Source organism: Onychostruthus taczanowskii, unplaced genomic scaffold (genome assembly GCF_017590055.1).
Source record: "Onychostruthus taczanowskii isolate IOZ18803 unplaced genomic scaffold, ASM1759005v1 scaffold3, whole genome shotgun sequence".
NCBI lineage: Eukaryota > Metazoa > Chordata > Aves > Passeriformes > Passeridae > Onychostruthus > Onychostruthus taczanowskii.
In genome coordinates, this window is record NW_024500349.1 from 926,423 (window position 1) to 940,567 (window position 14,145).

Genomic DNA, 14,145 nt, shown 5'->3' on the forward strand with positions numbered 1-14,145 from the left:
TGCCTTTAATTTTCCTATTAAATTGTAGTTCTGCCTTGGAACTCCCACTGATTTGTTTTCAAACTCGTACAACCATTGCTCACTTTGAGGTGGGCACACCCAGCCTGGTCCAGCACGAGGAGATGGAGCAGTAGGAGATGGATCAGGCAGTCCTATTTATCAAACAGCTCAGTAACGCTTGTGCTGCTGCATCTACACCCTCCTGCATCTACGCCACCTAACAGGAAGGATTTACCTGGAAACTCTCTCCAAAAGGTATGAAAATCAACAGTTAAGCAGGATAGCACATAGATATTTATTATGCCCTAGAATGTGAGCTGTTTTTCAGTGATTCAGCATTCATACTACATCTAAGGTACGTAGATCCTCCGTGGTCCCACTTGGGTAAATCAGTCTGCTGGAAGTTCAGCCTTCCCTCTGCTATTAGTTTAGCTACAGAAAGTAGAAGATAAAATAGATTATGATAGGCAGGGAAAGCCATGTTTCTTTCGTTAAGTGTCCAATATTTTTACCTAGAAGCCAATGAAAATTTGGCCACTGACTCATCTGTGCGTTGTGTCTCACAAATACATATTCAAGAAGAAGAAATAGAATGTCCACTAATAATTCAAAAATATTAAAAGTCCAAATAGCTAGGGAATAAAACTTCTTCATAAATCCTACCTTCAAGATGTTACATTATTAATTTACTTTTAAGAAATAAATATGTCCTAATATCTCTTGCCAGGCAGTCAGTTTAAAAAGGCATAAACCCAAATCATAGGCATAACAAAACACTGAAAGAAAGATATTTTATTTGTTCTTTTTAAGATGCGCAACTTTGCATATCAAAACTGGTAGTTTTTAATGAGAGAGATTTCTGAAAATTCTTTACTTGTTGATAAGACTTCAACTTGTGCGTTTTCCAGCTACTTAAAACTCCAGCTCCCTCCAACTCATTGTTTTCCTCAACTGTCATTAACCACACTTGTAAGTCAAACAATTTTATTAGTGCATGGCAGTGTTGGCATCATGAAGCTTCTGTGTGGCCCCAGCACTCACATAAGCCCTGCTAAGACCAGAGAACACCTTACTATTAGCACTGCCTGTCTTAAAGCCAGCAATCTTGAAAGATGCTTAATTCCTGTAACAAAATTTTGGCTTTTGTGACAGTTGTTTTAAACAAGAATTCAAATATTGTACCAAATACAAACTACTGTTGGGAATGAAAGAAAAAAATTGTTGGATTCACTAGAAAAGGGATTGTGGATGTAAAGATGTTTACCCTCACCTCCAACTCCCTTTAGGTCTCATTATAAGCTTAAGTTTTTCATACCAAATAGTAATTTTTCATTATTAACTAATTTAGCCTCTAAAAATCTAGATGCATACATGAGTAGACAGATGCAAAACAAGTATTTTACCTAGCTTCATTGAACTAACAAGTTCCATTAAATGCATTGATAAAAATAACTGTGCTTTAAACTGAAGTATTTGAAATAAATTGGAAGCAACTTGGATATTGACTGGAAAGCAGGCACAGGTCTACTACCAATCAAGGACTGGAAACAAACTCTGTTGTCAACACCCAAAAACTACTTTTGGTACAAAAACCAAATAGATTTAGTGATGGAATTACTGATTACATTTGACAGAAGTGCAACAGAATAAATATGCCCTAAACTCCAGAGCTGGATAAGATTTTTACAGCCTTTAAACTGTAAAAAGAACAAGACTTTAGGAATGTGCGAATGGCAATATCAGAGACAATTTTCAAGCTTCCTGTATGCACATGCCATTTGCTTCCCACTTTGATGGTGGGGCATCCCAGGTATGGAGCAGGCCAGGAGGCAGCTGCCATCCTCTCCAACCATGCACCTGAAGCACCAGAACCAGTACCTGTGAACAGCCCTGCAGCCTGGATGTCATCTCTGCCCTTCCATCCTGTTTGCACTGGGTGCCTGAGGCTACAGCACGTTCCTGCTGCACACACAACAAAGGCGGTGGGTGCCAGAGGAAGATGCAGCAAAGCAAACACACATTCCCCATACAGCAATCCTGCAAGTGAACTTTTAACAGAAGTGAGCAACCTGCAGCCTACAATCCCATCAAAGAATTGGGAAGAGAGGTGCAGGAGAAAGAAAGAGGCTGCTCCCCACTCCATTAGGATCCGGGAGCACAGCTTTGGCAAACAGCGTGTTGTTACAAATTGAGACAGATGGAAATGTGCTTCCTTGTCAAAGCTGTTATTCCCCAAGAGCAAAGAAATTTTGTTGTCTTAAACTGTGAGTAACAGACAGAGAAAGATCCGGAAATAAAACAAAACTAATAATATAAAACTAGGTTTGTAAGATGAAATTAAAGCTGTCTTTTGCACAGAAAGGCAAAAGGTTTTATCTGTTTTTCTTAACAGATAAAATCCCCTTTCTTTTTAGTTCCAACAGTATATGTTACAACAAGCACACATTGTCTTACTGAAGACTTAACCTGTTAGAAATAAATTACGAATGTTGGTCATATAATATTATCAACAGGATCATTTCTGTGATCGAGTCATTTACAAATTCTGGTCTGTACAAATTACTGCATGATACGGGATCCCAAGTTTTTCAATAACCTTTGAATTTAAACTACAGCACAACCCACTCATGAAAGGTTTTTAAAAATTTTAGATACTAACAATAATGTGAATTTAGCTTTGAAAAAAAACACAGAATTTTTTGCATAAGAGTGATTCAAAGTTACTTTAATAGTGAGCTATATCTTTTATTTTAAACTCCATTTCACAATAAAGCTCAAGACAAAAACCAACTTCCAATTTCACCAGCAGTATGCTTTTCTAATACCGCTCATTTCTTCCCATGAAAACAAACCCACTCTAGTACCATTCCTTTGACTGCTGAATCCTCACCAGAAAATAAATGCTAATAGCATATTTTCCATTAAGGAAGAGGATGATAAGCAAACAGAAAGATGTTTTGCCCCATAGGTGCCAGGATTACAAAACAACCCCAAAACTAACAACTCCATATTTTAAAAATGTCAATTTATTTTTCCCAAATTCTTTCAGTCTTCAACATCCATTAGGAGGAAAAAAACAAAAAGAAGAAAAAATAATGCAATTAACATTAAAGTGTGATTATTCCGTTTTTCCATTTGTTCTTGCACAGAAAGCCAAACACATCCACTTCAGACAAGATATAGCATCAGCAGCATCCATTATCTCACAGAAACCACATTCAAGTACAACTAGAAAAAGCAGTTTCAAAATGCTTCCATATGAATTAAAATAATTCTTTTACTGTTTTAGGTTTTGCATTCTGAGTCTTTAGAAATGGTGATTTTTTTATGAGGTTTGGTAGTCTCATCCATCAGTTCCTTCAGCTGCCCAATCTGTTCATCACGGAAGTCATTAAGTTTTTCTTCTGTGAGCTGAATTCCATATACAGCCTTTTCTCTCAAGTTTTGTTTGCCCTCCTTAATTTGTTGCTGGATCAGTGCTGCATAGTTCTAATGAGAAAAAAATATAAAGGTCACAAAACTGACAAAAGCAAGATTCAGGTCAACTTTTTTTAATAGCATTATGTTGTAATAGCATACTCTTACACAACCTCCTACAACAGTCTATTAATCAACAATAAATGACTAAAAAAATTAACACTTTTTATAAGAAAGCTTACTCAAGCATTTCTAGTATCTAGTCATTTTATGTAGCTAGTTTAAAATGCATATATGTACAGATTAATGCCCTATCATATACTACTCTTGAAAACAAAACAAAATTTTATTCTAGATCTAATGTATATATTAATATAATCTTTCCTATATAGCAGGATATCAATAGGATACACTTTATAAACTGATACATCCAGAAAAGCATTATTCCCAATTTTCAGCTAAAAGAAACCTTGGCACTGCATATTGAATTGTTAATCCAATTACCAGCAAAGTAACTAAAGCCACTTCTTCAACTGTATGTCTAATAATTCCAGAGAAGTGGGCAAGAAGAAAGAAAGATATTAATAAGCCTGTGATAAATTTCAAAATGACACCATTTACTAACATAAATACATTAGATTGTTAATGGACCATGTCAAGCCTCACTGAAGTCAGCAGGATCTCACCAGCCCTGTTGCAAAGCTTAATTCATGCTATTTCAAGAAAATGGACAGCTAAAACAAACTGGGGCAAACAAAAGTAAATTTTTATTTGTACAGACTCTGAATAAAACTGATTTTTCAAGGTTCTTCCCAACATCACCTCTCCCACTTTTAAATTAAGCAGGCATTCAGAAACAGCAACACCATGGTTAATTCCCATGGTAAACCTACACCTCAGTGGCACTACCTCATGGTAGAGCTGCTGTAGGGTTTAAAAGGAACTAAAAAGGTTTTTTCCCAATGCTTGAACAATCACATTGTAATGATAAGATAAAAAATTGTAATGGGTTAATCTTCAACTTTGTAATTTACAGCATTTCTTATCGAGGCACATGGACAAATGTGATCTCTCAAGCTACCCAGCAGAGCAGTAACACACTGACAGTTACACATCAACCATTTCACCTCATTCTACTTTATTCTACCTTCACATTTCTGCACAGAACAATCCAGTCAGTAATGGATTGTTCTGTGCAGAAATGTGAAGGTAGAATGGACTAGAGAAAAAAAAAAAACAAAGCCAACGACCAAAACCACACCAACAAAAACTAACAAACCCACATAAAAAATACCAAAATAACAACCAAAAAACCCACTCAAACAAACAAACAAACTCCACACCACTTTCATTATACCAAACAACATTCACAGCATATAATTCAGAAACAATACTGAAAGCAAGCAATGCAAAACTCTTCACATCTTATCAAGAGATGTGATTGAACACACAAACCTCAAGAACCCCTCCATGCAGTGTCCCACCAGTGCAGGCTCCACAGAGGGAGCAAAGCCCTCCCACCTCTAATGACAACAACCTGGGGGCAGCATGCAGCTATTGCTGCAGGCATGAGCTCTGGTACCTAGAAATAACTCAAGTCCATTTAAGAAACAGTTACAATTTTACAAACTGTTGAGTGTTTTCCAAAAATATAAAATTAATTACTGGCAAACGGTTATTAAAATTAAAATTAATTATTATTTAATTAAAAATTTAAAATTAAAATTAAAATTAATTAAAATTAAAATTACATTTTAATTAAAATAAAATTAAAACAGTTATTAAAATTAATTAAATTTCTTTTTTTTAATCTAACACCACAGTATCTCATCTCACAGCATTACAGAACCCAGATCTCAGAAGTGGTGGTCCTCCACAAAGCTGCAATTCCCACTCTCACAGGTGCCCTGCACCCAGACATGGTCAGGGACTGTACATGCCCTATTCCTTACACCTGGTGTTCTGCTTCACAGCACTCAGTGGGCTCCCATCTGGACATCACTGCTGGCTCTTTTTCCCCACTCATTTTCTAGCTGAAGAAATGTTTTGTACATGCCACAAAGCCTCAGTCGTTGCAGTTTCACATCGATCTGCAATGTGAACAGAAATTCAATACCGGACAGTGGAAACATACTGGGCTCTGGTTGGCTCCTGACAGAAAATGGAGCTTTCTCACCTCATTTTACCAAAAGTCAGTGATGCATCAAATAAAATATGCTTCAGCCTTTACATAAATGCTGAAAATAAGATGAACTATGTGGCATATCTCATTTTTTCTGGCGGTGTTACCAGATAAGGAACAAACAAAGCCTGGAATATTTAACTGTTTAATACATTACTGTTTCCTCAGAAATTAATACTATTATTACGTGATCAGTGATTTGTGGAGAGGTACTGCATGATTTGATGGTACATAAATTTAAGATTCAGCTTCTATCTAGAAAATGTGCCATTTTCCTAACAGCACATGAACTTAATGTGCTAAACTCCAAAGTTTCGTAACAGGTTTAAATGCATAATGAAAAAAAAAAATAAAGGGGAGACGCTAACATTTACTCTTTCAATAATATAACTTTCATCATAAAATACAATGATCACGGTCGTTGTCAGGTAATAAGGAGCAGTAAAGTCAGGTAAGGTCTAGTTTTCATTAGAACTTAATAAATTCAGAATTTTACTATTTTCCAGTGTCATCTTCCTTACCAGCAGAACTGAAACCAACTCAACTCTTGCTCAGTTTCCTCAAACAAGGAAAATTACTTCACTTCTGCCTTTCATTTTACGTTATATTTAACTGCATCTTCCAAATATAACAAAACTCCTTCGTCATCAATCATGACACAAATCCTTAGGAGATTTTTCAAGGGCATCTTATTTCAATTATGGATCACACTGTGCTCACAAAAACAGAGACAGAAGACACAAAATGGGATACAAGTAATCCTGCAGCCTCACAGAGCCAGGCTCAACATACACAAGGATGGCAGAGGGACACAGGAGCTCTCCTCCCTGGTGGTTTTCAGGCTGGTAAGTTGTTTCTTTGGAAGGAAAGGATTACTACAGTCATCTTCTGCCTGCACCAGCTGTAAACTTTCTTTGGGTTTGTGTTTTGCTCGCTTTTACATGAAAAAAGCAAGCAAAACCCAAACCACTTGCTGAATAGCAACAGCCCTTCCCCCTTGTATGCGACAGCCATCAGAAACACAGAGGATCAGAATCAAATTCAAGTTACAACCACCTCTCCTGACTATTTATCATCAGAATATGGCTGATTTATTCCCTATTAAATCCCAGCCTGCTGCCCATCCGTATCACAGACACCCTGCTCACCTTAAAGGAGGCCCAAGGCAACAGCCCAAGGTGCAGACTGGCCATGTCAGTGCACTGCCATCAGTGTGTGCAACCACAGAGACAGACAGCCCAAACCCCTCTGTACCGCCAGTGTGGGGCAGATCCCTCCCCGAAAGATCTGATGCACTCCTCACACACAGGCCACGGTTCTGCCTCAGATCATGGCATCCACAGCATGCATGCTGAACCCAAGCACCAGGCTCTCTTAAAATCCTCTATGAGTAAATGCTTGAACCTCTAAATTATTTATACAAAAAAACCAGAAGGTGAGTGTCTGCTATAATCAATAACCTTGGGAGCTTTTTGTTTAAATTCACTAACTGAAGCAAATACAGAGTTCCCCTCTGCTCTCTGACTCACAGGCATTCACAGAATGCACAAATTCATAAAAAGGGCAAGTGGATGGGATGATATTTGAGGTTTAAAATACCACACACTACAGAAAGAGCATCAGCCTTCTTGTTTTCCAAGTTGAGAAAGGATTAAATAGAAAAATAAAAGCAAAAAACACACAACCAAAAGCCCTACTTCCCTGACTGCCAGATATAGACTCCTACAGATCTAGTCCACACTGACACACGTTTATCTCATATGCTAATACAAAGTGCTGATAAACATTCATTATTTAATCATAAAATTAAATGAGTTAAGGGCGCATTTGTTCATTTTCACTGGAAAGCACAACAATCCGAATTTTTATTTTCTCTGGCATCTTCCTAAACATGTACAATGCTGCATTTTGGACAACTGCTCCAAAAATCTCAGTAAGATATGTCTGTTCACAGTAACTACCTGTACAATTCACTTTCTGGTCAAATTTTCTCTTTTAAAAAAGGTCTAAAATTTTTATCTCCTTTAAGCAGTTGAAGTATAAAGCTGAAGTATTCATCCATTCCAAAAAGGCTATCATCTCCACCTGCAGCCAAATTAATGACAGCACTGATAAAAAAATATTACTGTGGCCAGATCAGAAAATGCTACTCGGAGATCTGTTAAAAAGGGCACAGTAAAGCACTAAAAAAATGCTATCAGTTTATTTTAAATCTATTTTATTCAGGGTGACATTAGGGAAAAAAAAAAAAAAAAAAAGAGAGAGAGAGAAGGCAGCATGGCCTGACAGGCCACTGTCATCGCTCCCTGGAAGTTAATTTCAAATTGCAGCATTTCAAGTGTTTCTGCTGCTTCTCAGAGCAAAATCAAACACATGCTTGGAAGGGTGGCAGCATGAAGAAACAGCTGTGAATGAACAGCACAGAAAGGAGCACCCTGTTCTTATTCTTGTGCAAAGATATGTTGAATTAATTATTTCATATTCATTCAGATAGAATTCTGCAAATTACTTACTATATTTTTTACTGTAAAACTGTTTTGATGTTAAACTGAGAATCAGAACAAGATACAGTATTACAGATGTGATTTTTAAATGGGGGCTACACCTCATGAAAATCCAGAGTATCTTCTTCATATGTTTTACCTGAAGCCACAAGTATAGTTAGAAATGCAGTAATAAACCCAGGAAAATTCTACCACATTTAAGCTCAGCTTAATACACCACTACAGTGAACATTTTCATGCACTCACATACACATTAACCCATAGCAATCTATATTCCTCAAGATAAGACCACTAAAAATAGCCCTAAACATTTTTAAAATTGTATAAAATACAATTACTGCCAAATTAATTAACTGATATGAATAAACAGCTATGTAATGTTCCACATCCTCTAACACGAGGAAATTATCAATTTCAAAATTTAAATATCAAATCACTTTTGGTTTTGTGAAGGTCACACCATTAACACATGAAAAAAGAAAAATCAATATACTACAAAGAGTTCTGAGTAAACCTTCCCCCTGCTTTTGAAAATACCTATCAAATGGTATTTGAATGATACCAAGTAATGACATATGGTAGCATTAGAAGAGTTTCTTATGTGAATAATTAAAACAGTAATTGCTGGGAAAAGGGCAACAGAATGAAGAATCAAGACTTTCACCCTGAGGTACCTAGCACAGCAGAGGACCTCTAGGGAATAAAGATGTCCAACTCCTATGGCAAGTCTTGACAGAAGGTGAAAAAGCAACTTTTTCTTGTGGCATTTGAATCACCTCAGCATCCACCATTTGTGTAACAACACACCAAGCACATACAAGAAAGAAATAGCAACAAGCTACTGTAATTCATGACAAGCTCCAAAACAAGTTGTGTGAAGTGCAGCTTGGATAAGCTATTTTGTATTTCAGTCCATTATTAGATGGAAAGATTTGCAGAGATCATTTCAAGCCAAGTCATGCACTTGCAATGGAACTGCCTACACCAAATATCACACGCCTAAGTGAAGCTAGAGATGTGGCTTGTCTTTGTGCTGGGCACTGGAGAGAGAAACTTCTGCCTTAAACATGCTGTGATGAATGGATACACTGTCCTCCAAAGTTGTGCTTTCACCACTGAGAAAGCTACTACAAGTCTCTGTGTCTATGGCTGGAAATGACTATCTAATCAACTTCCTTGCTTATGGTAAAAGGAAAATGTTCATTAGCTCTTTTGTTTTGTGCTTTTTTAATTACATAAGGCAACAAAAATACCATTTCTCCTTGAATGACTCTGCAATCCTTCCCCTGAAGTTTGTTTTATTTTTTCCTAATGCTGCTGATATCACACTTGGCAACACCCAAACACGAGAGAAAAAAATTGTACTTCCTCTTTAGCTTTAGAACTAACTTTGAATTATACATAAATTCATTTCTGGGGATGAAAGACTATGTCTTACAATGCACAGAGGTAAAACAGATTTCTCCAGGACAACATCTCTGTATCATAAAGAACAGAAACAAGAAAACATCAAAGTTTACTAAAAGTTAATCTGAAATGAAAAGCCATGAAAACTTTTAACAATATCAGGTTTTCCCAGGATATTCAAGAAGGATGCTAGTATGTGATTATCAACCAATTTCAGGGAACTGATCACATTCACACAATGATGCACATACTGTAACTATACAGAATTGTTACCATAAGGGTTTGGTTGGGGTTTTTTTTCAGTTGCTTGCTTGTTTGCAGTTTGGGAGCAAATAATGAAAAAAGGTTCAGCAAAAACGGAGCCAGGGAATATAATTATGTAATACTTAGTAATCAGCATGAAGAATTATTATTTGATCAGGAAGGTATAAAATGGACTGCTTTTTCTGAACACAGTTAACTAATATTGTTAAACTCGAAGAAATGACATTTATTTAGAGGAATATGAAAAAAGCTCAAGGACTAAATCAGCTTTGTTTGTAGCTTAAATAACATGTTGTTTTAATGTCCTTTTTTAATGTAAGATTTATGAGATCATAATCTGAGGTGGGAAGTTTATGGCCTGGCCATCAAGGTAAATATATATAAATGCTTTTGCATCCAAAATGGAACCCAGCACCATTTGTGGAAAACCAAACTGTGATTATTTCTTTCTTTCTGAGTGCAGAATACTTATGCCACTATTGCACATTGGAACCAAAATACAGGTCACTAAAAGCTTTTTGCATCATCTGGTAACAACCATAATCTTTAAATCTTTAAGATTCTCTTCACTTAGGTCAATAAGCTTCATCTCAGGCCTTACACAGAAAGCCTGATCTTATTCTAGGGAATAAGAAAGTTTAAAAATTTGGAGCACACCTGAACATTAAGCAAAAATAAAATGGTCAATTAGGTTCTGGAAAAAGAGATCAATCTGAAATGTGAGTGCAGCACAAGAAATGAAGCAGGAGGAAGAAATGGGAGGTAGAAGGAAAGAAGCAGTCATGCAATTGGGATCCAATGGCTAAACAAGACCTTGCCATGGCTCTCTATCCATGGACAGGTTGTATCATTCAAAGTGTGAGTTTTACTGAAAAAAAAATTATTTTATGAGAGGTTCAAAAAAAATTCTTCTCTGATGTAAATATTCGAATTTAAAAGCCTTTTAAATTGGTATTGGAGGCAAAAATACTTGGAAGAGAAATACATTAAAACTTCCATTAGAAAACTTATTAAACTTAACAATTTAAGAACAAAACGTGGACAATTATTCTCTCTGGAACTTCACCTGTAAAAATCAGGATGAAAATACACTGTTACTAATACCAAACTATCAGACTGCTGACAAATATGGACAAATAAGCTACAGACCAGAAAAATTAAATTTCAAGAACCTTATTTCAAATTTTCATACAAATCCTAAGAAAAACCCAATAATGTGAAAGATGGTCATTTCTTGACTCAGTTTCTATTTTACTTTGACATTTTATGGCATGCATAGCCAGGCAGCTCTCTGGCTAATAAAAAAGCAGTATTTTATCTGGCAAATATTATGCTATAATCTCACTGAATACCCAAGGATTTATCGCATGCTGTAAATTTAAAACAAGGCAAGGGAAAGACTGGAAGTCACAGTATCAGTTTGGTTTTAGGAATTTCATTTCTAATGCATCAGTTACACTGTAATATTTCTATTTAAACATTAAGCTAGGAAATCTTGGCAAAGTGTTTCACTGCAGATAATTCCCAGACAAATATCAACACTAAGTACAGGCATCTTACCCAAAAAAAACCACTAAAGTCTGTTTTATCAACAAAAGCACACAACTATAATTAAAGCTCACAATGCAAACATCACTTACAGACTTCTGTATCAATTCTTTAAAAAGAGGACAAGCATCTTAAATCTGCAGTTATTTCTTTCAGAAGTATTATTTATATATATTTTAAGGAAGATGATGATTTCACATCTAGATATTCACAAAAGGAAAATAAAGCCTGTTTCCAAGACAACCACATTAGTTGCCAGACTGCTAGATACTAAGAACATGCAAAAGATTATATATCCTAGATGATTACATTTCAAAGACTTCCATGCATGTTCTTCTACTCAATTTACACCTAATGATGCATTTGAAGTGTACATATATATCCAAAAGAAATTTGGTATTCTTATTTTTCCATTGCACGCATTTCTACATGCTCATTAGAAATAAAACCTTAAACTAATACAGCAACACAGAAAACCTCAAGTATAAAAAAAAATTAATCCACTAATAGGCATCTTGTATTGATTTCCATGACACCACAAACAACCCTTCTGCTGAAGGTGCACTGAATTTTTTACTTTAATGGACCGGTAGAAGAAATATGTGCTTGAATGAATTAACTAAAAAGTCATGGGCAATATTTTAAAAACATACAAAAAGGTCATTACTGTAGAAGTCAGTCACCCCTTGGGACAAACAGACAGAAACTTCCCCAGTTTTAAATGAACATAGTCAATGTTACCTGTTCCAATACAATACATGAAATACTAATTTAGCAAAGCAAATTTGGTGTCAGAAAACACTGAATCAGAGGCTGATGTCTTTGGCCAGCATTACCATGGTTCCTCCAGCAACAGGGGACAGAGACAAGCCCTACCTCAGTGCTTGTGGAGGCATTTAAAAGAGACAAACAAGGAGCCATGGAAATTTATCTACCTGCTTCTTCAACAAGACACAAGCATTCTGAGGTGTGCTCTTCCCAGAGCACTACTGAGGAGACTGGCCATCAATAAAAGGGAGCCGACACACAGGCAGACTCATGATTTAAAAAATTAAAAAAATACAGCCAGTGGGAAACACAGGTGTATTCTTATAAGGGTGTTACTTATCTAAGTATGACATTTAGTCTGGAACTTCTGAAAGTTCTACTCTGTAAAAATAAATCAGTGTATTTAGCCACAATCATCTAGCTGCAATTCAGTCCTTCTTACTTTAAACAGCAGAAATAGGACATCTCTATGAAAAGAAATGCAAATTGATGTAATTGACATCTTCCTTATAACAACAAACAACACACTGGTTTATATTTGTAAATTCACTCTATGGAAAGAAAGCTTGTTACTGCAATTAACATCTACTTCACAGTACTTAATAGAAGGCAAGAAAGGTTAACTTACTACTCTCTGTGCTAGACCCAGTGAAAATTTTTAAAGTTCTTGTTGCTGCAGCAAAATATGTTAAATGGCATCCAAGTTTGAGACCAGACAAATGCTTTGTATACACATACACCTGCATCTGTCAAATGAAATTACTAACATACATTGTTTAGAAAGTCTTCCATATCCTCCAAGCAATAGAATAAATCACGGCATTTCCTTCATCTTTAGTTTTATTGCTCTCAAAATTACAACATAAAGTTCCTTAACGTATGTAGCCAGAGAGTCCTCTGGTTTAACTGCAGACAAAGATGCTCAGAGAAACTAAAAGTTCCCATTCTAAACCTGGGCTTATTTTTTCAGCAGTTTCTTAAGGAAAAAAAAACCAAAACCTACAAATTTATGTATCTTACCAATGGTTTTTAAGTTGCAGATTTTAATGTAATTTCTGAATTACTTCAGAACTAGTCACAGAAGTTAACTGAAGAAAACAATTGTGTCATCAGTACAGTCAAGAGCTGCTAAAAGGGAGCATGAATCTTTATTGACTACATGAGAACCATACAATCTGAGATACCAAAAACTTTCTGCAATCATCTGCAAGTACACTATCCATTTATCCAACAGCTCTGGCATTTAAGAGGATTTTTAGTGTCTGTCACAATACAGCAAGTGATGGCCACACCATCAAAGACTGGAGGGATTAAGCAGAAAATGAAAAAGGAAAATTCAGTCATCTGCTAAACAAGTTTTGAAATTCAATAAAGTACTGTAGAGACAGTTAATCTGAAAGTACTTCTGAAAAAAATCCACCAAATATTCTGTAATGTTCTTGAGGAGATCAAATACATCTCAAACTCAAGCCTCAACACGTTCTCCTGTAATCTCTATACAACAAATACTTCAAAAGCAATTCATCTATATCTTGTTCTATTTTTTTTTCTTTTTTCCTGCTATTGCCAGAGGTTTTCCAGCTATTAAAGGGGGCTTGCTTTCAATTAGCAAATGACACAGAAATCAGGATAGGGAAACATGAAGGAATGGAAATCAAGTATGTCAAATAGCTTAGAGCTAGCTCTATGTACTTCAGTTTTAAGTGAACACTCAGTTAACAAAGCTCTAAGATTTCACAACAAAAATCCAGACTACCTATATATTACTAAAAATTCTCACCCACCTAGAATCTCTCCTTTTTCTCTGTGCAAAAACAGGCTGTCTGATCCCCAGCGAACAGGTATATGTTGAACTGGCATGGAAGTTAATTTACCTCAGTACTTTAAAAAGCATGTGAAAATACCAGAGCCATGAAAATACCAGGGCAACCTTTCAGAAATAGGGATGCACCACATAAATATTGGTCAGGCAAGCTCAGTTCTGTGCTCTGGCACCTTTGCAGCTGCTTCTACAGCCAAGTGCCACAGTCTTCACTTAGAGGTAAAAAAAGCATT

General features: G+C 36.1%; 1 protein-coding gene across 2 annotated transcripts in view; it reads right to left on the reverse strand.

The window, feature by feature from the left end:
• Positions 1-2,704: 2,704 nt before the first annotated feature.
• The window catches only part of SDHAF3 (succinate dehydrogenase complex assembly factor 3), a 29,349-nt gene continuing 17,908 nt past the window's right edge, over positions 2,705-14,145 (reverse strand). For both annotated transcript variants that reach the window (XM_041408900.1, XM_041408901.1), the window contains exon 2: positions 2,705-3,489. In XM_041408900.1, the coding sequence (XP_041264834.1) occupies positions 3,286-3,489 (204 nt within the window). In that variant the 3' untranslated portion in view covers positions 2,705-3,285. The remainder of the gene's footprint in view (positions 3,490-14,145) is intronic.